Source organism: Lynx canadensis, chromosome D3, assembly GCF_007474595.2.
Source record: "Lynx canadensis isolate LIC74 chromosome D3, mLynCan4.pri.v2, whole genome shotgun sequence".
Classification (NCBI taxonomy): Eukaryota; Metazoa; Chordata; class Mammalia; order Carnivora; family Felidae; genus Lynx; species Lynx canadensis.
Window position 1 is genome coordinate 64,914,450 of NC_044314.2, and position 22,427 is coordinate 64,936,876.

The 22,427-nt window shown below is 41.6% G+C and overlaps 1 protein-coding gene across 1 annotated transcript in view; it reads left to right on the forward strand.

Moving 5' to 3' along the window:
- The window catches only part of CRKL (CRK like proto-oncogene, adaptor protein), a 39,591-nt gene that overhangs the window by 7,898 nt on the left and 9,266 nt on the right, over window positions 1–22,427 (forward strand). The window contains exon 2 of the mRNA XM_030292337.1: window positions 5,762–6,227. Coding sequence (XP_030148197.1) covers window positions 5,762–6,227 — 466 coding nt within the window. The remainder of the gene's footprint in view (window positions 1–5,761; window positions 6,228–22,427) is intronic.

Sequence of the window (22,427 nt, forward strand, 5' to 3'; positions counted from 1 at the left end):
ATATTTTAGTTTTTCCTGATAAGTAAAAGGGAACAGTGCTAATTAGTGGGAGTTCAGATTATTTTAGAGTCTGAGCTAAGATCATACCACATAAGGTGGAGCCACTAGGCATGTGGCAACTAGTGTGGAATGACGTCCGAGAGCATGAGTGGAACAGTGGTGAACTGAAGAGGCTTGGAGAGCAAACCAAGTAGCATGCAGGATTTCTTTGTATAACAGAATTAAACCAGATATAGGGAATTGGAGTGCTGAAGTTTTTGTGTTTTCAGAAGGAAAAAAAAAAAAAAAGAATAGGGACAGTAATGGGAAATGCTTCTCTATGTCTTTGGCATTTTATTTTTATTAGCAGGAATTTCACTGTATTGAAGCCTACTCTATACCAAAACCCACTACTAGACTCAAGGCATATAATGGGAGTAAATCATGGTTTTAGCCCTTAAGAAGCTCAGTATATTGAACAAGTTAAAATAGAATACCATGGGAACTTAAAAGCAAGGATGATCAACTGGGGGGTCAGGGAAGGCTTGAAAGAAGAGGTGAGAAGAGAAGAGGTGGTGGCAGTGCCTGCTAGGGAAAGGCACAGTTGTAATTAATATGAGTGATGGGCAGTGAGGTAGAAAGGAAGAATAAATACTAAATTGTAAAAGGCCTCCTATGCTTTGTGAATAAATTTAACAGTGGGAGCTATCTAAAGTTTTTGATGGCTGGGTGACTCAGTAGAGCATCCGACTCTCAATCTCAAGGTCATGAGTTCAATCCCCACATTGGGCATGGAGCCTACTTAAAAAATAAAATAAAGTTGTTTTGGGTTTTTTGTTTTTAATGTTTGTTTATTCTTGAGAGAGAGAGAGAGCACGCAAGCATGAGCGGGGGAGGTGCAGAGAGAAGAGAATTGCCATGGCCAGTTTTACTTTTTAGAAACTGCTCTGGTGTGAGACTGGGTAGGGAGAGAGTCTAGGATGTGGAACTAATGAAGGCCTGTTACAGGAGAAGGGATTGTGAAAAGCTGAACTCTAAGACATTTGGGACTATAAAGTGGAAACTAACAGTTGTTGCTGGGCAATTGTATGTAGAAGGTGAGGGAAGAGGTATGACTTCAAGAATGATTCAGTGGTGTCTTTAATTGAGAGAATAGAAGAGAATTGATCAGGGTGAGGGGGGATGATTGTTTTCAGCAGGGAGAATCTTTTTGAGATGTGTACTGGAAGCCAGGTTTAGCAATCTGATGGGCTTGTTATTGAGAAGAGAATTGGGGGCTAAATGTAGATTTGGGAGTCTAAATTTAGGGAATCCACAGAGTGAACAGAAGAGGAGCTGTGGAAGGGAGTGGAGAGGCAGCCACAGGCATAGAGAGCTATAAATGATGCTGTGAATGTCTAGGGGTGGAAGGGTGAGGTTCTCAGTATTCAGTGCTTGTTGCGCTAGAGAGGTTTTTAGCCAGTCTTCTTAGAATTGTTTTTCTTACCTATTTTGTTTAGTTTTCCAACTTTTTACTATGAAATATTTCTGTACATAAAAGAATATGTACATGTATATAATAAGAAAAATCTTCAAAACCCATTTGATTGACTCCTTTAATATTTTTTTAACGTTTATTTATTTTTTTGAGAGACAGAGTGTGAGCGGGGAGGGGCAGAGAGAGGGGGAGACACAGAATCCGAAGCAGCCCCAGGCTCTGAGCTGTCAGCACAGAGCTCAATGTGGGGCTTGAAATCTGAGACTGAGATTGTGACCTGAGCCAAAGTCAGATGCTTTACCAACTGAGCCACCCAGGCGCCCCCGTGTGACTCCTTTAAAAAACTAGATTACCAGTACCTTTGAAACTCTCCTCCCAGAAGTTGTATTGCTTTTGCATGAAGAAAGAAATTTTAACCTTAGAGGTTATTAACAGTCAGGCTTAAAAAAAATGTTTTATCTGTGCTTTATACATGAAGCTGAGATGCTTTTAATCTAAAGGAGAGGGGGTTCATTGACATTAGATAAGAAGAGGCAATTTCCAGTTAGTCATCCAGGGCCTTCTTATTCAATATGCTATAGGCTATATAAGTCAGGGAGAAGCATGGGTCTAAGTGTGTTTGAATGGGATTGGGAAACTCTTTACATATAAAATTTAAAGAAGAGTTGAAAGCTGCTCTTTTACAGTTTTGATCAAGGAATAAATCAAAATGATTGAGAAACAGTGAATTGTTCCAATTTTATGTTATGTTTAGGCTGTGGGGCCTAATAGAAAGGGCAAGATAAGCTGTCCTGTCATCACGGTTTCATGTCTACAGTGGAACTAATGTGTAATTTGCAGGAAATTTTGATGAATATATGAGTTTGAGGATGTGGGGTGGAAGACTTTGAATTTATGTCAGGCACATGGCTGGGAGATTGATTTGGTGTCTAATTTAAGATCTGTGCATGTGCTGAATCAGGAGACGAGCCCCATGGTCACTATAGCGATAATAATGGCGGAGAAAGTAGAAACTATCTTCCATCTCTGTCAGATTTGCATGTATCCCCCTCGCCAGAGAAGTATTAAAAGATGAAAACACTCTCTGCTCTTTTAACCAAGTAATCTAGACAAAGAATCAGCAAACTTTAAGGGGCCAGATAGTAAATATTTTAAGCTTTTTAATTTTTATTTTAATGTTTATTTTTTTATTATTTTTTTAAATTTTTTTTAATGTTTATTTATTTTTGAGACAGAGAGAGACAGAGCATGAACAGGGGAGGGGCAGAGAGAGAGAGAGACACAGAATCTGAAATGGGCTCCAGGCTCTGAGCTGTCAGCACAGAGCCCGACGCGGGGCTCAAACTCACGGACCGTGAGATCATGACCTGAGCCGAAGTCGGGCGCTTAACCGACTGAGCCACCCAGGCGCCCCTAATGTTTATTTTTTGAGAGAGAGATTGACAGAGTGTGAGCAGGGGAGGGGCAGAGAGAGAGAGGAAGACACAGAATCCGAAGCAGGCTCCAGGCTCTGAGCTGTCAGCACAGAGCCCGACGCAGGGCTCGAACCCACAAACCGTGAGATCATGACCCGAGCTGAAGTTGGGCACTCAACCGACTGAGCCACCCACGCACCCAAAATATGTTAAGCTTTGTAGGCCATATAGTTTCTGTCACAGTTTCTCAACTATGCCCTTAGAGCACAAAAGTAGTCATACACAATACTTAAAAGAATGAGTTTGTCTCATTTATTTAAAGAAAATACAGTAGACTGAATGGCACAGAGGCCATAGTTTGTAGGTCCCTAGGCCAGGCCAGACTCAGTTTTTGTATAGTGTACTGAAGCTAAGAATGGTTATTGTATTTTCCAAAAGTTGTATTAAAAAAGAATATACGACATAGGCCATATGTATAGCCTGCAAAGCCTTAAACATGTACCAACGGTTTATAGAAATTCCTCAACGTCAAGGGCCTTGCCAGCAAAGCTCCTGGGCTGTACTTAAAGGAATGAGCAGCATGCCCTGTGAGGTGTGGAGAGGCTGGGGAAGGGAGTGTTTGAACTCTTGGGCCTCTAGTCTTTTTCTGATACAGAACCAAAATATGTAAGCCTGTCTTCAACAAAATCTTTCAACTTCAAAGGGAGCTAGTCTTCAGCTTTTATTCGTTCATCACCTCCTTGCTTGTTCTGCCCCCTAACAGAACTCACTCTTTCCTTTGAATACTCCTTGACCCTATCAACTACTGTCATGACCCACAGTAATTACACGTTGTGCTTTGGTTGCCTTCTAGTCTCTGCCTATATTAAATTGGCAGTCTTTTAAAAGCAAGAACTTGGTTTTAATACATTGTTTGTCTCCCAAGTTCTTAGTACGTAGTAAGTCCAGTGGATACCTACGTAGATGAATTTGATTAATGTTAATCCCCACTGAAGCTATACTAGTGTCCTCACAATTTGTGTTGTAGAACTAACTGCTTTTAACTTTTAAGTACACAGACAATGAAAATACCCTTGGAGGGGGTCTGATTTGGAACTGATTGTGTTTTTAGTAAAGGTGTATGAGATTTATGTAGTACCACCCAGACTTCACAGATTGTCTGTGGCCTTTGAAATAGGAGCAGGGTGTACCTTAAAGAGGGTGGGGGTGGGGAGCTAATTGGATGCTCAGTAACAGCCGGGAACTGTCGTGCATGTTTCACATACAATCCGACATTGATTCCCATACACTCAAAAGATGCAGGGTTTGTTCCTGAGGCTGACTAGCTTAGAGGTTATGAGTGAGGACTCTAGAACAAGACTGCCTGAGTACAAATCTAACCCTGAGTTGGCATTGGCTTCCTCATCTGTAAAATGGGGATACTCACAGAATTGATGAGAGGATTAAATAATTTAAAGTTTATATAGACTGCAAATAGTGCCTGGCATAGGTAATAAATGTCAGCTCTATTACTGTTGCTGCTCCTGCAGCTACTCCTGCTGTCTCCTAATCACCGTTGTGTAGTATATTGATTACTGTTAATTCAGTAGTCCACATACTATATTAAGCAAGTCATTTACGTTAAAAAAGAAACAAGTTTGGGGGGTGCCCGGGTGGCTCAGTCTGTTGAGTGTCCAACTCTTGGTTTCAACTCAGGTCATAATCTCACAGTTCGTGAGTTCAAGCTCTGAGTAGGACTCTGGGCTGAAAGTATGGAGCCTGTTTCAGATTCTCTCTCCCTCTCTGCCCCTCCTTGGCTTGCTCTCTCTCTCTCAATAAATAAATAAATGAACATAAAAAATGTAAGTTTTGCCAAATTATGAAGACTGCCTTTTGAAAAGTAGTGTGGCAGTGTGTACCAAGGGCCATGAAAATGCCCATGTTTTTTAATCGGAAATCTAGGCTTTACAACAATCTAGTATGGAGAAAATAGTTCAAAAGACTTCATGATGTTGGTGATCAAATAGGGAGAAAGAAAAACTAAGTATCCAAAAACACGGGGATGCTAAGTTGTTGCAAGCTCACAGAATGAAATGGTGCCCTGCCATAAAAGTAATCCTGTAGATCAGTGATATGGGAAACACCTGTAGTGTGATATTAGGCAGAAAAACTGCCACGGGCATACACAGGACTCTTTTAAGAAATAAACTTGGCCAGTGGGAGGGGGTAAAAAGAAAAGGAGAATTGTACCTATCATAATAGGACAGGAACTGTGGGATTTTTAAAAATTTATTATTATTTTTTAAGTTTATTTATTTTGAGAAAGAAAGGGAGCATGCAAGCGGGAGAGGGGCAGAAAGAGAGGGAGAGAGAGAATCCCAAGCAAGCTCCCCCCTGTCAATGTGGAGCCTGAACTCACTAACTGAGATCACAACCTGAGCTGAAACCAAGAGTTGGATGCATGCAGTTGACATGTGATTTAACAAGATGTATTGAGGATGCTAAACTTCTGTTGCAATACAAACTACAGAACATAGGGGTGCCTGGGTGGCTCAGTCGGTTAAGCGGCCAACTTCGGCTCAGGTCATGATCTTGTGGCTCACGAGTTCCAGCCCCGTGTCTGGCTCTGTGCTGACAGCTCGGAGCCTGGAGCCTGTTTCGGATTCTGTGTGTGTGTCTCTCTCTCTGCCCCCCTAACCCACTTGCATTCTGTCTTTGTCTCTCTCAAAAATAAACGTTAAAAAAAATAATAATAAATTGCAGAACATAAAACAGTGTGATAAAATTTCTTAACTAAGAATATAGCAAGGAAAAAATTCATCATAGAGGAGAATGATTTATTTAAAAGTTTGACAAACACTGGTATAGAGTAATATCTTTCCCTTAAGAGTAATGTTCTTTCTCTCTTAAGGTATCCGAGCCCACCAATGGGATCTGTATCAGCACCCAACCTGCCTACAGCAGAAGAAAATCTGGAATACGTACGGACTCTCTATGATTTTCCTGGGAATGATGCCGAAGACCTGCCCTTTAAAAAGGGTGAGATCCTGGTGATAATAGAGAAGCCTGAAGAACAGTGGTGGAGTGCCCGGAACAAGGATGGCCGAATTGGGATGATTCCTGTCCCTTATGTTGAAAAGCTTGTGAGGTCCTCACCACATGGAAAGCACGGGAATAGGAATTCCAACAGTTATGGAATCCCAGAACCTGCTCATGCGTATGCTCAACCTCAGACCACAACTCCTCTACCTGCAGTTTCCAGTACTCCTGGAGCAGCGATCAACCCTTTGCCATCCACACAGAATGGACCTGTCTTTGCAAAAGCCATCCAGAAAAGAGTACCCTGTGCTTATGACAAGACCGCCTTGGCATTAGAGGTAAAATTTACAAGGCTGGTTTTTTGGGTCTTTTAACAGTTCGGTTTTCATTTTCAGTTGTAATTTCATTTCTGCAAAGTAATGACTGCTGATTTAAGGTTCTGTTCAGGGGAATAAGAGAACTGGGTGATTTTGGAAGATCCACTATGAGCGTCCCATGTGACTCTTTTGTCCTTTCCCATTCTTTGTTTCTCCCAAGGTGTAGTCTCTCCTAGGTTTAGTTTCACAGTAGTTGGTGTTCTTTCCAATAAGGAAAGATGATGGTTTAATAAACACTCATGACCTAGAGACAAAATCAGCATACAGATAGATATGTAGCTATTTGTACAGTTCTATATTTCTCTAACATTGTGACCGACTGAGGAGAAATATGATAAATGTCTTAGAATTCCTCTTCGGCTAGGCAGAGAAATGTTTACAATATCTCAGATCTTACTTAGTAGAGATTTTGTAAATTACAATAGCATGAAATAGAGCTTGAACTTTTTTTTCTTCTCTCTTTTTTTTTTTTTTTTTTAAGTAGGCTCCTTGCCCAATGTGGGGCTTGAATTCATGACCCTGATTAAGAGTCACATGCTATACTGACTGAGCCAGCCAGGTGCCCCAGAACTTGAACATTTTAATTGTCAAGTCATATTCTTTAAACCAAACATTAACTGCCTTAAAAAAAAAAAAAAAAGCTTTGGGGTTCCTAGGTGGCTCAATAGGTTAGGCATCCAGCTCTGGTTCAGGTCATGATCTTGTAGTTCATGGGTTCAGGCCCCACATTGGGCTCTGCACTGACAGTGTGGAGAGCCTGCTTGGAATTCTCTATCTTTCCCTTTCTCTCTGCCCCTTCCCCACCCACTCTTTGTCTCTCTCAAAAATAAACTTTAGGGGTGGGAGGGGAGGGGTGGTGTGTGTGCCTGGGTGGCTCATTCAGTTAAGCATCCAACTCTGGTTTGAGCCCTGCATCAGACTCTGTGCTGGCAGTGTGGGGCCTGCTTGGGATTCTCTCCCTCTCTTTCTGCCTCTCCCCTGCTCATGATCTCTTTCTCTCTCTCAAAATAAATAAAGTTGAAAAAAATTTAAAAACAGACTCTTCAATGCTTAGCAGAAAGTCTTGAAGACTGTTGTTGATAAGCCAGTTGAGGGTATAAAACTACGTATTACAGGAGGTAGAAGTTTAATGAGACATTTGATACACCTGGAGTGACCATAAATGAGCACAAACCCCAGGGGAAGAACAGAAGGATTTGAAAAATAGGAATTTTTTAAAATTCCTATTTTTAGGGCAGTCCCATATATTTTTCGTGTTATTTTTCACTGAGGTATAAAATGCACATAGCAAGATGGGCCCTAAATGTTAACATACCAGAACATGGAATTTGGTGCCATAAATCCTAGCTCTTTTATTTATTGGTAAGTTGTGAAAATGCTTTATGAGCCACAAACTATAAGGTAATCATTATAATATGATTAGTTAAATACTCTTTCTTAGTATTATCAAATGCATATATGTTTGAGAAACTAGAATTAAGCTAGTGATTGTTCTTTGTGTGTTCACCCCAAGGTCAGAGTAGAGCAGGGTTGGGGGACAGCCCTGGTGCATGATGGAAGGATGAAGTAATGGAGCCTGTTGATTCAAAAAAGCAGAACTTAACCCACAGAACAGTCTGCTTACAGATAAAAGCTAGCATTGATTTGTTCTGTGATTTTTTCCATTGGTAATCCTCAGTTTCTCTGGACCAGCAGTAATGTCTGACTGAACTACACCTAAAGGTTTGTTTCAGAGTCTGATGACTTCTCCCTCTCATGTTGGCTTTTAAGAAGGAGTGAGCATCTGAGGCTTGTGGCAGGGACCAGGTCTGGGGAGGACCCACATGCTTTCATGCTTCCTGGTAGAGGAACAGGAAAGAAACCAGACTGAATCCTGTAGGCCTTCCAGCTTTCTCATCCCCACACAGACCTGCCCCTGCACAGGTACACGCCTCTGGCCTAGTTCACACGTCAGCACCCTAAAATTATGTAGGGTGTTCTGGGCTCTAAACGCTTTCCAGTTTGCACAGTGATTTCTGCCTTTTGAGGCATTTTCACATCTGTTATCTCATCATAGGAGTAGAGAGCTAGAATTCAGAGTTGGTGTGACTCGCATGTGTTAGACACATTGGGATTGAAGCACCCAGTCAGAATTCCAAGAGCTCCATAGAGGAAGTCAAGAATTGGGCTCTTACCTGAGCTAGGGTTTAAAGCCTCATTCCATTTAGGCCACCTCCCTGTTGACCTTTAGCTCTAGGATGTACATGCATTTTAGAAGCCCATACCTCCTGTGTATTATTGCCTGGAGTGTGCATAGGGGGCTTGTAGAATGCAAGACCAGGTACTATAATGGGGATCATTTAGAGCTTAGTGAGCGGATACCAGGGTAGGTGCCTTAGACCAGGATGAGGTGACAGCCTAGTTAACGATGTGTATTTTAAGATAGCCCACATACTTGGCCATTATGCAGCTCTTCTTGTCTCTCAGACCCCAAAGAGAGGTCTCTACACCTGAGCTGCCTCGTGACACTACCCCAGCTGTGTAAGCCTCATCAAAGGCTTGCTTTGGTGCTTCACTGAGAGAGTGTAAGGGGGACCTGAGAAATAAACCTTTGCTAAATTCCATTTAATTATATTTCTCATTCTATATATTTAAATGAGACTTTTGGCTATAGCATAAGTAAATAGTTCTTTGAGTTACGTTATGTTCTAAAACTTAGTGCTTGTCTGATCTTGTTAAAAACAACTCTCTTGAGACTTTTGCAATTAGGTTACCAGGAAAAGTATTAAAATAAGAAAGGTGAGACAAGTAGGACAAAATGTGCCAGTAATTGAAGCTTCTTTATTTCCCTTGATAGTATTACCGAGAACAATGAGGGCTTAGGTGAACTTTATTTTGTGAATTATTTCATGTGTTTTTTCATAAAACTTGATTTTCAAAAGAACATTCATGCAAGTAAAGAGATATTTTAAAACAGGTTTGTGTTTATCCATTTTTGTCTCTTGCTGACCTCTTTTCAAGAAGTGAGTTATTCCTTGGGGTTTAATTTAAAAAGGAATACTTGGTACCTGTGTGAGGTGATTAAGGTGGGTGTCCCCACTCCTTGAAAACAGCAGAACTCTCCCATGCTCTTGGTGTAGTAGAGCTGGGAAGGGCTCCTGAGAAGCAGATCAACCCTACAAGAACATTCTTAGGTCAAGGGAAATGATACAGTCCTTTCCAGAAGTACACCATCGATCAATAGCAAGGGTGCTGTTGTCATTATGTATATATTTTTTAATGTTTATTAGAGAGGGAGACACAGAATCTGAAGCAGGCTCCAGGCTCCGAGCCATCAGCACAGAGCCTGATGATCATGACCTGAGCCAAAGTTGGACGTTTAACTGACCGAGCCACCCAGACACCCCATTATAAAATACCTGTAGTCACAGTTATCTGATACAGTAAAAAACAAGATGGTTAGGGAAAGATCATGTACCTGCATTCAAGTCCTGGCTTTTCATGGTGTGATCTTGGGCAAGTTACTTAAATTCTTTTGAGTCTAAAAGACACCTTCCTTCTGAGAGTTGGATAAATTATCCATTCATGCAACTAACCTGTGAGGGATATCTTGTAGGATCCTACCACCCAGGTCCTTACCACCTAGTGAGAAAATAGAGACAGAAACCAGCAGTGTGATAAGTGCTCTAATAGCACAGAGTAGAGGGAGAGTGGAGAAGGGAGTAGGAGATGGGAGTGTGGGTGAGTATTGGTCTGGGAAGCCTTTCTGGAGGGGGTGACCCTCAAACTGAGTTTTGAAGGATGAACAGAAGTTAGCTGGGTGAAGTGTAGGGAGACATTTTTGGCAGAGGGAAGAGCTTACTTGAACAAGACTTAACACCACTGAGTAGCTGCAGGTTGGTGAGAGCACAGGATATGTTGGGCAGAGGGCAAAAGTGAACAAAAGACAAAGTTGAGGAAGTTGTTGCCATATCATCAAAGGTCTAGGCTGAGGAGATAAACAGTTTTCTTCTGTTGCCTTCATTGAGGCACAGAATAGCCAATTTCTCACAACTGATGGAGGTTCCAAAGTTTGCAGGGAATTTACATTTTTAATGATTTTTAGGTAGTATAGAGCAGATGCTTGAGTCTCCCTATAATAGTATTATTCTCACACACTTGTATTCCAGTACACTTTCCTGACTAGAAAAGAAAGGGAAGAACTTTCTTAGCATTGAACTTAATTAATTCTGGGACTGCACACCCATGAATATTTGCTGTATGAAAATTTGTGTCCAAGCATCTAACTGGAACCTTGGTGGAGCATTCCCCTGTGGTATGGGTTTAAAACAAACAAACAAAAAACACCCCGCAATTGGTGACAGTAGGGATCTATGGGAATCAAAGTCAGTGGCACAGATTCTGTGGAGGAAGAATAACATTTTCTCCAACTGCAAGTGAGGCTTAAAGTGACTCAGGATGGAGAAGATGGGCAAGTTGTAGCGATAATAGATCATTTAGTCTGCCCATCTTCCTAATGCTTTAAACTTTCTGCAGCGTCTAAATTCATTGGCCCTCTGGTATCAACTTGGCACTTCCAAAAACACTCACCCCTTCCAGCAGAAAGTTTACTGAGTAGTTACCATGTGGCAGGCCTTGTTAAGGAGTTTGGAGTTCAGCAGTGAAAAATACAAAGGTCTCTGTCCTCGTGGAAGTTCTAGAACAGAGTCTCATAAGTGGTTCCTTCTAGCTCTCTATCAGGGAAAAACAAATCACTATGAGTCCCCTTCCTGTATTTGCTTAGCCCAATGTTTGGCCTTTATTATGTGGCCCTATAGTTATCCCTCTTGTTTTTTTTGCGGGGCGGGGGGGTGGGCGGTGAATACATTTCTGTATATTTTTTGTTTTTGTCATACACCGTCTGTACAGTTACCTGAATCTTTTAAAATCCTGATGATGTCATCTATTATATTGATCATCCCCCTCAGTTTCATGTTAACTGCAGATTTCATAAAAGCACCATCCAGATCTTTGTACGAAAGTCCTCCTCTGCAGCCTCCTCTGATCTAGGCCACTTGTCTAAAAAAAGACAATGAGGTTGGTCTGGCATGACTTGTTCTTGGTTGAGCCCATACTGCCTTCCAATCATCTGTTTGCTAATTGCATTTAGAATTTTGTCCAGGTTTGATTTCATGCTCACCTTTTACATTTTATAGAATGTGCCATCGTCCCTGTTTTAACAAAACCAAGAATCTTGACCCTTCATATGTCTGCCAGTGTCCTGTGTTGTAATGCTCTATGGCAGGTGACCAGATTTGGACTCTCATTCCTGCTTGCCAGTGTGTTTGGTCAGTACTTAGATGTCTGTCTTATCGGTATAAGGACACCCTTTCATCTTTGGCACATACTTTTTTATGATGCTCAGAGTTCTTTGTGTGAACTCACCAGCATTCTCAGGATACTTGCTGTTTACTCCCATTGTGATTGTGTTCATACTGCTTTTTGGTTTGTCTTCTCCAATTTTGAAACCCCTAGTCATGGGATTACATCTGGCTTCTGAATTTTCTGAATCTTCCTAAGACCAATGGCACCACTTCTTTCAATGGCCTGGAATTCTCAGGTTTCTACTTTGGTTCTGCTTCATTGGTTAGAATTAAATTCACATTAGCAGTTTCTTCATCTATCCTTCTGACTGAGATCAAGTTGTCTGCAAAGTAAATGAAGGTTTTAGTAGTACTTGTTTTATTTTTCAACCTCTCGGATCATCTGTGAGTTCCTCTGGCTGGGTCACCTGTAGAGTATATCCACAGTGATGGCACGTCTGTGCATGGTCATCATCAAACATCTGACTCCGCTCTGGAGATCTGTTCAGGGTCCTAGCCTCATAACATAACAGGGACACTCTGTCTTACCTCCTGTCACATTCCAGCAATGGAACCTTCTCACCAAGGTTTGTCAGATGCCCACGAGCTCACATTCATCTTTTAATAATCTCAGAGCTTTTCATCAGGACTGATGGGCTCTTCCTCTATCCTTCTGTCATTGATGTTTGTTGGTTATGCATCTAGTTTTAGGAATTTGATTTACTTCTTCTGTACCAAAACTTTTTTGTTTTTGTTTTCCTTAATCACAGTGCTTTATCAGAAGTAGGAATCTTTAGGGGCACCTGGGTGGCTCAGTCGGTTAAGCATCCAACTCTTAATTTCAGTTCAGGTCGTGATCTCATGGTCGTGAGGTCAAGCCCCATGTCAGGCTCTGCACTAGGCGTGTGGAGCCTGGCTTAAGATTCTTTTTCTCCTTCCTCTAACCCTTCCCTCACTTGTGCATGTGTGTGTTCTCTCTCTCTCTCTCAAAATAAAAATAAGTAATAAAAGTAAATTTAAAAATGAAAATTAGGAATCTTTAGAAAGTCCTTTAGAATTTTAGAAAGGTCTTGTATGTATGTATGTATGTATGTATGTATGTATGTATGTATGTATGTATTTTAAGTAGAATCCACGCCCAGACACTTAACTGACTGAGCCACCCAGGAGCCCTGAAAGTCCTTGTATTTTTAATAACATTTTTTTTCTTCTAACTTATCATGATGTCATTGGGTTGTGCATTAGAGAAGATTATCTTTAAAAGGTTTTTATTTCTCTTCCTTAATGTGTAAATTGGGTGAGAATACCATGAAATTGAGGCCCTGGTATGGTTCAGACAAGGCCTGCCCCAGCCTAGTCATTATGCTGACCTTAGTTTTCTGTATGTAGTAATCGCTATTGAATAAAAAGAATCTTCAGCTAGGGGCTTCACAGAGTATTTTAGTTAGTCCTTGTGGCTGCCTTATGTGGCTGCTATTATGTAAAATAAGACACCAGTCCTATTTTACACACTTAGGACTTGAGGTTGATGTCATCTGTTGCCACTTTCACAAGTGGTATATGGCAGAGCTGGGACTCAGCCCACAGTCTTATTTTTGAATAGGTTTATTGAGGTGTAATTCACACATTATACAATTTACCCACTTAAACCATACAACTCAGTGGTCTTGATTGTGGCTCTTTTTTTTTTTAATTGTAGAATACGTATAACAATTTAAGTGTACAGTTCAGTGGTGTTACAGTCATAATGTTGTGCAACTGTCACCACTATTTCCAAAACTTTTTCATCACCCTGAGTAGAAACTCTGTAACCATTAACCAGAAACTCCCCTTTCCTGAGGCCCTGGTGAACTCTAATCTGCCTTTCCCATATGTATGAATTTCCTATTCTAGATCTCATGTAAATGCAATCCTACAATATTTATCCTTTGAGTCTGGCTTATTTCAACTTAGCATAATGTTTTAATGTTCATCCATATGGTAGCATGTATCTTTATTCTTTTTATGGCCAAATGATATTCTATTGTATCAATATATACTACATCTTGTTTATACATTCTTTAGTTGATGGACATCAGAGTTATCTTCACTTTTCAGTTATTATTTTTTATTATTATTATTTTAACATTTATTTATTTTTGAGAGACAGAGCACAAGCCGGGGAGGGGCAGAGAGAGGAGACACACAATCCAAAGCAAGCTCTAGGCTCTGAGCTGTCAACACAGAGCCGGATGCGGGGCTTGAACTCACAAACCATGAGATCATGACCTGAGCCACCCAGTCGCCCCTGTTTTCAGTTCTTTTGGATATATAGCTAACAGTAGAGTTGCTGGGTCATATGGTAACTCTATGTTGAACTTCTTGAGGAACTGCCAAACTGTTGTGTACAGTGGATGTCTCACCAGCAGTGCACAAGGTTTTCTACATCCTCACCAACGCTTATTACTTTCCAGTTTTTAAGTTTTGATTTGTATTTCTGTAATTACTAATGATGTTGAACATCTCGTATGCTTCTTGGACATTCCTTATATCTTCTTTGGAAAAATGCTCAAGTCCTTTGCTCATGCTTTAATTGGGTTGTTTGGTTTTTGTTGTTGAGCATTAGGAGTTCTTTATATATTCTGGATATTCAGCTTTTTTTTTTTTTTTTTAATTTACATCCAAATTAGTTAGCATATAGTGCAACAATGATTTCAAGAGTAGATTCCTTAGTGACCCTTACCCATTTAGCCCATCCCCCCTCCCACAACCCCTCCAGGAACCCTCAGTTTATTCTCCGTATGCATGAGTCTCTTCTGTTTTGTCCCCCTCCCTGTTTTTATATTATTTTTGTTTCCTGTCTCTTAGGTTCATCTGTTTTGTCTCTTAAAGCCCTCATATGAGTGAAGTCATATGATTTTTGTCTTTCTCTGACTAATTTCACTTAGCATAGTACCCTCTAGTTCCATCCACGTAGTTGCAAATGGCAAGATTTCATTCTTTTTTGATTGCTGAGTAATACTCCATTGTATATATATATATATACCACATTTTCTTTATCCATCCATCCATCGATGGACATTTGGGCTCTTTCCATACTTTGGCTATTGTTGATAGTGCTGCTATAATGTGTCCCTTCGAAACAGCACACCTGTATCCGTGGATAAATGCCTAGTAGTGCAATTGCTGGGTCTTAGGGTAGTTCTATTTTTAGTTTTTTGAGGAACCTCCATACTGTTTTCCAGAGTGGCTGCACTAGCTTGCATTCCCATGGGTATTCAACTCTTATCAGTTGTATGCTTTCTAAATGTTTTTTCCCCTTCTGTAGGTTTTCTTTTCACTTTCTTGATAGTGTGCTTTGGTGCACATTCTTTTTTTTTTTTTTTTTTTTTAAATGTTATTTTTGAGAGTGTGTGGGCACAAGTGGGGGTGCGTGGGCAGAGAGAGAGGGTGAAAGAGGATCTATCTGAAGCAGGCTCTGCACTAACAGCAGAGAACCTAATGTGGGGTTTGAACTCATGAACCATGAGCCAAAGTCAGACACTTAACCGACTAAGCCAGCCAGGTGCCCCAATGCAAATTCTTAATTTTGATGAAATCCAACTTACCTAGTTTTTCTTTTGCTTGCTCATGCTTTTAAATTTTTTTTTTTTCAACGTTTATTTATTTTTGGGACAGAGAGAGACAGAGCATGAACGGGGGAGGCGCAGAGAGAGAGGGAGACACAGAATCGGAAGCAGGCTCCAGGCTCTGAGCCATCAGCCCAGAGCCCGACGCGGGGCTCGAACTCACGGACCGCGAGATCGTGACCTGGCTGAAGTCGGACGCTTAACCGACTGCGCCACCCAGGCGCCCCTGCTTGCTCATGCTTTTAATGTCATATATAAGAATCCTTTACCAAATTCAAGGTCATGAAGATTTACCCCAGTGTTTTCTAAGAGTTAATGGTTATACCTCTTATATGTAAGTTGTTTATCCATTTTGTTAGTTTGTGTATACGGTTTGATGTAGGGGTCCAAATTCTTCCTTTTGCATATGGAAATCCAGTTGTACCAGCATCATTTGTTGAAGAGATTGTTCTTTCCTTATTTGAATGAACCTGACACTCTTGTCAAAAATCATTACTAAAGATGTATGTGTTTATTTCTGTTCCATTGGTCTGTATGTCTATCTGTATGCCAATACCACACTGTTTTGATTACTGTGGAGTAGCTTTGTGGAGTAGTTTTGAAGTCCAAAAGTATGAGTCTTACAACTTTGTTCTTCTTTTTTCAAGATTGTTTTAGCTCTTCAGGGTGTCTTGCAATTCCATGTGATTTTGAAGATCAGCTTTTCCATTTCTGCAAAACTGTTAGAATTTTGATAGGGATTGTGTTGAATTTGTAGATTCTTGGGTAGTGTTGACATCTTGATAGTACCGAGACTTCCTATCCATGAACACAAGATATTTTGCCATTTCCTTAAGCCTTTTATTTTTTTCAGCAACGTTTTGTAGTGTTCAGTGTATAAGTGCTTCATTTGGTTAAATTTATTCCCAGTTACTTTGTTCTCTTAGATGGCACTGTAGGGGTGCCTGGGTAGTTCAGTCGGTTAAGCATCTGACTCATTTCAGCTTAGATCATGATTTCATGGTTCTGCAGATTGAGCCCCATGTCAGGCTGCACACTGACAACACAGAACCTGTTTGGGATTCTCTCTCTCCCTTTTTCTGTTCCCCTCTCCCACTCATTCTCATTCTCTCTCTCTCTCTCTCTCTCTCTCTCTCTCTCTCTCTCTCTCTCTCAAAAATAAATAAACTTAAAGATTAAAAAAAATTTTTTTTAAGATGCCACTAGAGTGCCTGGGTGGCTCAGTCAGTTGGTTGAGCATCCGACTTCACTCAGTTCGTGACCTCATGTTTTGTGAGTTCAAGCCCCGCATCAGGCTCACTGCTGTCAGCTTGGAGCCCGCTTTGAATTCTCTCTCTCTCTCTCTCTCTCTCTCTCTCTCTCTCCCTCTCCCTCCCTCCCTCCCTCCCTCCCTCCCTCCCTCCCCCCCCCCCGCCCCCCCTTCCCCTGCTTGAGCTCTCACTCTCAAAAATAAATAAACCTTAAAAGAAAAATGCCACTGTGTATGGAATTCCGCGGGTTTTTTTAGTTATTTTTTTTGTTTTTAAATAATCTTTACACCCAACATGGGGCTCAAACACACAACCCTGAGACCGAGACTCGTATGCTCTACCAACTGAGCCAGCCAGGCATCCCTAAGTGAAATTGCATTCTTAATTGTTCATTGCTGATTTATAGAAACACAAGTGATATTTGTGTGTTGATCTTGTACCCTGCAACTTTGCTGAATTTTATTAGCTCTAATAGCTTTCTTGTGGAATCTTTGGAATTTTCTATATATAGGACTTTCTCATCTACAAAAGGAGATAGTTTTACTTCTTCCTCTCCATAGCCCACATTCTCTTGCATCACAGGATACTGGCCTGTGATACCTTTAACCCTTGGCCCATCTTAAATCCCTATGTTTGCATAAGAAGTGTTAACTGGTAAGCAGCCCTCCTAGATCAAGATGCTGCCCTGAAGGATAATGGGAATTTCAAAGAAGAAAATAAGTCTTCAGTATTAAAAACCAGTAAATATCATCAGTTGTAGGAAAGAATACATGCGACTACCTGACTGCTACTCAGGGCACAAGGACATGGTGCACAGAGAACATAAAGGTAGCTGTTAAAACAGGTGAAGACCCCAGGCAGCTCCATGAGGGCAGGCCTGTTGTCTGCTTTGTTCTCCGTTGTATTCCTGGCACAATAATAATCACTAGTTGTTGAACAAGTAAATGAATGCAAGCCACAACTAGTGGGATTAAAACTGCCTGGTGGTTGTAGGATGTGGGTTTTTGTTGTGTTTTATACCTTTTTTGGGTTATAGACCCCTTTTAGAATCTGATGAAAGCTTTCTCCAGGAAAACTGTACATTAATGCACTTACATACAATTCCACATATACTTTCAGGATGTTTTTTGATATCTGAGACACATTCGTGTCACCCAAGTTAGAACTTCTGATTCCATTGTAACCCATTGTGCTTCTGATCTTACTTTTTGGTAACCTGAGTCTACAGTCTGAAAATAACTGAACTGAGGAAGCAGAAAGCTGCTGTGGTAGCCAGTGCTTGGGCCCTCCAGCTCTTTGGCTACTCTTGGAATCAAGTGCCAGAAGTCAGGCATTAGAGTTATTTCCAGAGCCCTTCTGTTAATGCTCTGGACAAGTAGACCTATAGGAAACTATTTCCAGCACCAGGAAGTGTCCTCTTGCCTTCTTGCATGGTCCTCACCAGACACAAAGAATGGGACTGAATAGTGTCCTTCCGATGTGTGGCAGTTCCAATAATTATTAGGATTGTCATAGGTGACATTCCTGGTAAGGTTGATGCATAAGGTATGTGTGTCTTCTTGATCTGATAGAGTTAGCCACATCTTCAAGTACAGTTCTTGAACTGAGTTGATACCACCAACTTCGAGATTGATCTGCTCTCTGAAGTGAGTGGTTCTTTGGGCTCCGTCTTTCTGCTGTGAAGCCAAAAGAAGGGCATTGTACCAGAATCAGGAGTGATGAGAGCAGCAGCAAGATGGCATATTAGGATCTGAGCCCAGTCTTCAGTGGAGCCATGAAGAAGCTGGTCCATAGCCAGGCCTGTAATTGTGGGCAGCAGGCAGCATAACATAGCCAGGGCATCTTTTCTATGTTGGTGTTCTGGGGCTTGTTCCCCTTGTGAAGGACCTCGGACTGAGCTAGAACCAGCATGAGAAATGACATGCTGTGTTTTGACATGTGAGAGCTCCTGCAAGGCCAGAATGATGCATTAATGGTCAGGTGGCCATCAGATGTCCCTCACCCATTCTCTCTTCCTAACCTGAAACTTGACTTCTCTCTATTGGTCAAGGTTCCCTGGGTCAAAACAATAGATCCTCCTCTTCTCTGCAGCATGGACTCAGTGCAGTTTTTCTTCCACTTGTTGCTTATTTTTCCTTTCTCTTTCCTTTTTTCTTTTTCTTTTTTTTTCCTTAGAGTGTGTGTGTGAGAGAGAGTGTGTGTGTGAGAGGGGAGGGGAGGGAGAATGAATCTTAGGCACAATCCACACTCTGGGTGGAGCCCAACACGGCTCAATCCCACAACCATGAGATCATGACCTGAGCTGAAATCAAGAGTCAGATGCTCAACCGACTGAACCATCCAGGCACCCACACCACCACTTGCTGTTTTTTATACTGTTTATTCTCTAACAAACATTCATTGAGCATCTACCATATCTGGACAGTAGATTATTTATTTTCTATACCACAGTGAAGACAGAGGTTCCTTGAGGATGGGAACTGAGCTACAATAGATCTGTAGTAAATCTTATTAAATTGATGATGCAGAATGGTGTGGTAAGTATTCTGTAAAGACTTGTCAAAATCACAAGTTAATTAGAAAGCATGAGGTTTCAATGTTCTTGGCAGTTTTGAGTACTTGACTCACCTTCTCCTTCCCATTGTCTTCTTCAGCTGCTTGGTGTCCATCACAGTAACCTAGTAGACCCCCACTTTTCACGCCTGCCCCTCATCTTCTCTCATTCTGATATGGCATCTTTCCCATCCCATCATCAGTTTTGGGAGGACCCTTGTTACTAACAAGGTTGAAAACCCACCTTAATACAGTTCTTCTCCATACTGATTCCAGTTCTTCCCAGAGTGCTTCCAGCTGGGAACATGAGCATAAGTGTGGGGGTTGGATTCTATTCTGGAATCCCCACTCTGATAACTGCTACCATTTACTTAGCTGAGTGGCCTGGTTAACAATTCCCCTATAGTACTTCCTCTGATTATTACAAGAACCTGTCAAAGTCAGAAGGAAACTGAGACTTGGACAGCTTGAGCATTCTGCTACAGACATATAGACACTGGAAGTGGCAGATGCAGTGCATCAGTCCAGTTCTGCCCTATTCCCAAGTACATAGCATAAGCCACCACAGTGCTACTTTGTACCTGTTTTAGGCATTCAAGGTATTGCTTACATCCTGTTATTGTTGACCTTAGACCTTAGTTTTAGGTAGGTCTAATATTCAAGATGCATCATATGTATCCTGAATACACAATATAGAACCTAGCCCAGTTCTCTGAGCAGAATAAATGCTCCATCTACAGTGGCCTAGAGAGACTTCCTGCTCTCATTGTCTGCGTGTGCAGCTCTATAAGGTAGTTATGAGGGGACTTGGATTGTCCTTGGTTTTTGATTTTGGTTTTGTCCTTGGTTTTTGTCCTTGATTTTGATCAGGGTTGCTTACATGTCTTCAAACTGGAAGAAGAGAGGAAGTCCAAGGTTTCTTAGGACCAGCTTGGCAATAGCATCTTAAGATGTGCAGTTGTAGAATTGCATTTACATCATGTCCTTGCATCTGTCCTACAGTCAATATCTGAGGAAGAGCTTGGCAAGTTTGAGAAACTGAAAGAAAGCCAATGTGGTTGGTCGGGGGGAGGGTGGAGGCAGTGCAGAAAGCCATGAAACGAGGTCAGAGATGGGAAGAGTCAAGCCAGATTAAGCAGAGCCTCGAAGACTGGAGTATGGATGTTGCTCTTGTGCAGAGAAAAGGTGTTAGGGGTTTAAAAGGCAGAGCAGTGACCCACTTATCTTTATATTTTTTAAAGGTCTGTCTTTTGCCCTTAGGCCCTTGTGCCTGTTACTCCAGCACCTTGCTTCTCTGCTTGGCCATCTATCCCCAGCAAGTGGGGGACATCATCCAATAATTTTCTCTTCTCTCTTTAACCTTGATTCTGCAGACTTCTCCAGAAAGTAGTTTACAAGAGACCTGTGACTTGGAGTGCAAAATGAGCAAAACAAGTTTCCTCCTTCAGAAAGTGCCATGTGGTGTGTGTTAGGGGTGAGGAGGTGACTGTGGAAGTCTCCTTGGGCAAATCTGCCAGAAACCTGGAAAACGAGGCACCTGACCCGACCTGACAGAGCCTTGCTTTCCACAAATGCCAGATGGGAAGTACCCACCTGATAGTGGGGTTATTTTATAGAATACCACAGAAAAGGAGGGCTAAGCAGCAGGAAGTGAGAAGGGTGGGTGAAGTCTCCCACTTCAGGTGCCATAGAGCATCAGAGGTAACACCTGGACTTGTGCTATTGACTTTGGACTGTCAGGTGTTCCTTGGTAAAATGGTGGGAGCAGTAGTCATTGTCGTAGGTAGGGCCTGGCTGTAGAAGAGCAGGGTGATTGGGAGTTGGGCTGATTGGGCTGGGGTGACATAAGATGACAAGCCAGATCAGGGCAGGATGGCTACACTGGTAGAGCCAGGTAGTGAGAGGCTGGGGGAACCAGGGAGGGGGCCTTAGCTGGAGGGATGGACTCACCCAAGATGTGAGAGAGGGCTGCCCCAGGCCAGGTTTTCAGGAAGGTGAGGCCTCGTTTCCTTTCACATTTATCAAATATCAGCTAAGGCAGGCTAAGATTACAAACTTCAGGCAAAATGTAAGCTCTCTGGGCATCTGGAGTGCAGTTGAAGATAGGGAAGACATAGATAAAATAACAAAATTCCAGAGTATTTTTTGCAGGACATCAAATGAGTGGAGCAAATAAAAACTTCAGTCACAGGGCCCAACGTCTGCCAACAGCCTTTAGCCCCAAACTGTAACTTTGTTTCTTTCCAGTTTCAGCTCATTCTTGCCTTAGCCTTTTTTTTTTTCTTTTAACATCTTGGCAGAGTCGGATCTGGCTCTGAGTGCCAGCCTACTTACAGACTGCCCAGGTGCCCTAGGGCCATCGTCCCTTTGTACAGCAGAGTCCACCTGGGCGTTTCTTCACCTGGTCCCCATCCCTTTCTTCACCAAATCCTCTCTACAGGTATATACCCACACATCCTCTTACTTGTCCTTGCCTTTCTGTGTATTTATTTTAATACATTCATTATATTTTTTGTTTGTGGTAATTAACAATAACTAGAAGTTCATTTAGAATGATGTCTGGGGCACCTGGGTGGCCCAGTCAGTTAAGCGTCCGACTTCAGCTCTGGTCATGATCTCGCAGTTCATGGGTTCAAGCCCTGCATCAGGCTCTGTGCTGACAGCTCAGAGCTTGGAGCCTGCTTCATATTCTGTGTCTCCTTCTCTCTCTGCCCCTCCCCATTTATGCTCTATCTCTGTCGCTCTCTCTTTAAAAAGTAAACATTAAAAGAATTATTTTTTTAATTATGTCAATAGTTTTCTATCCGTGAGTTTTCATTTCTTTCCTATTTCATTATTTGAAAAATAGATCTGTTTTCTTAGGTGAAAAGGAGATAAGGAAAGAATGTTGTGTGTGAGTGAGAAAGGCCAGGCGGTGAAGCTCCTCATCTCGTTGGCCTCATTGTGCTCCAGACATGAGACAGCAGGTTCCTGTACTGAAAGGCTCAAAGAGGGCAAGGTTCTAGAGCAGGTGCAGTACAAGTTTGAGGAAATTGGGAAATGTGGTCTGTCGGTAGGGGTCTAGATTTGTAGCATCTTAGTAGCTCCTGCCTGCAGAAGCTCTCTGCTTACCTAGACCTGATTTTAACTTGCGGGTTCACTTTCATTATTGTATGTTTGTGCTTAAACATTATAATTTTTTAATGGAGTAAGATGATAAGATTGAACATAAACCATTTTTCCAGATTTCCATCGACTTCAGCTTCCAGCTACATGATTTCTGTAACGTCTCTACTATAACTCAAGGTTCTCATTCACATTAGAACTTACTTATACACAGATCTGAAGATTTTCATTATTAGAAATAATCATAATTAGGGTTTTCCCTTTTCATGACCTCTGTATGGTAGGAGAAGGGTATACAAATTATAAAACTAAATCCTTGAGGGG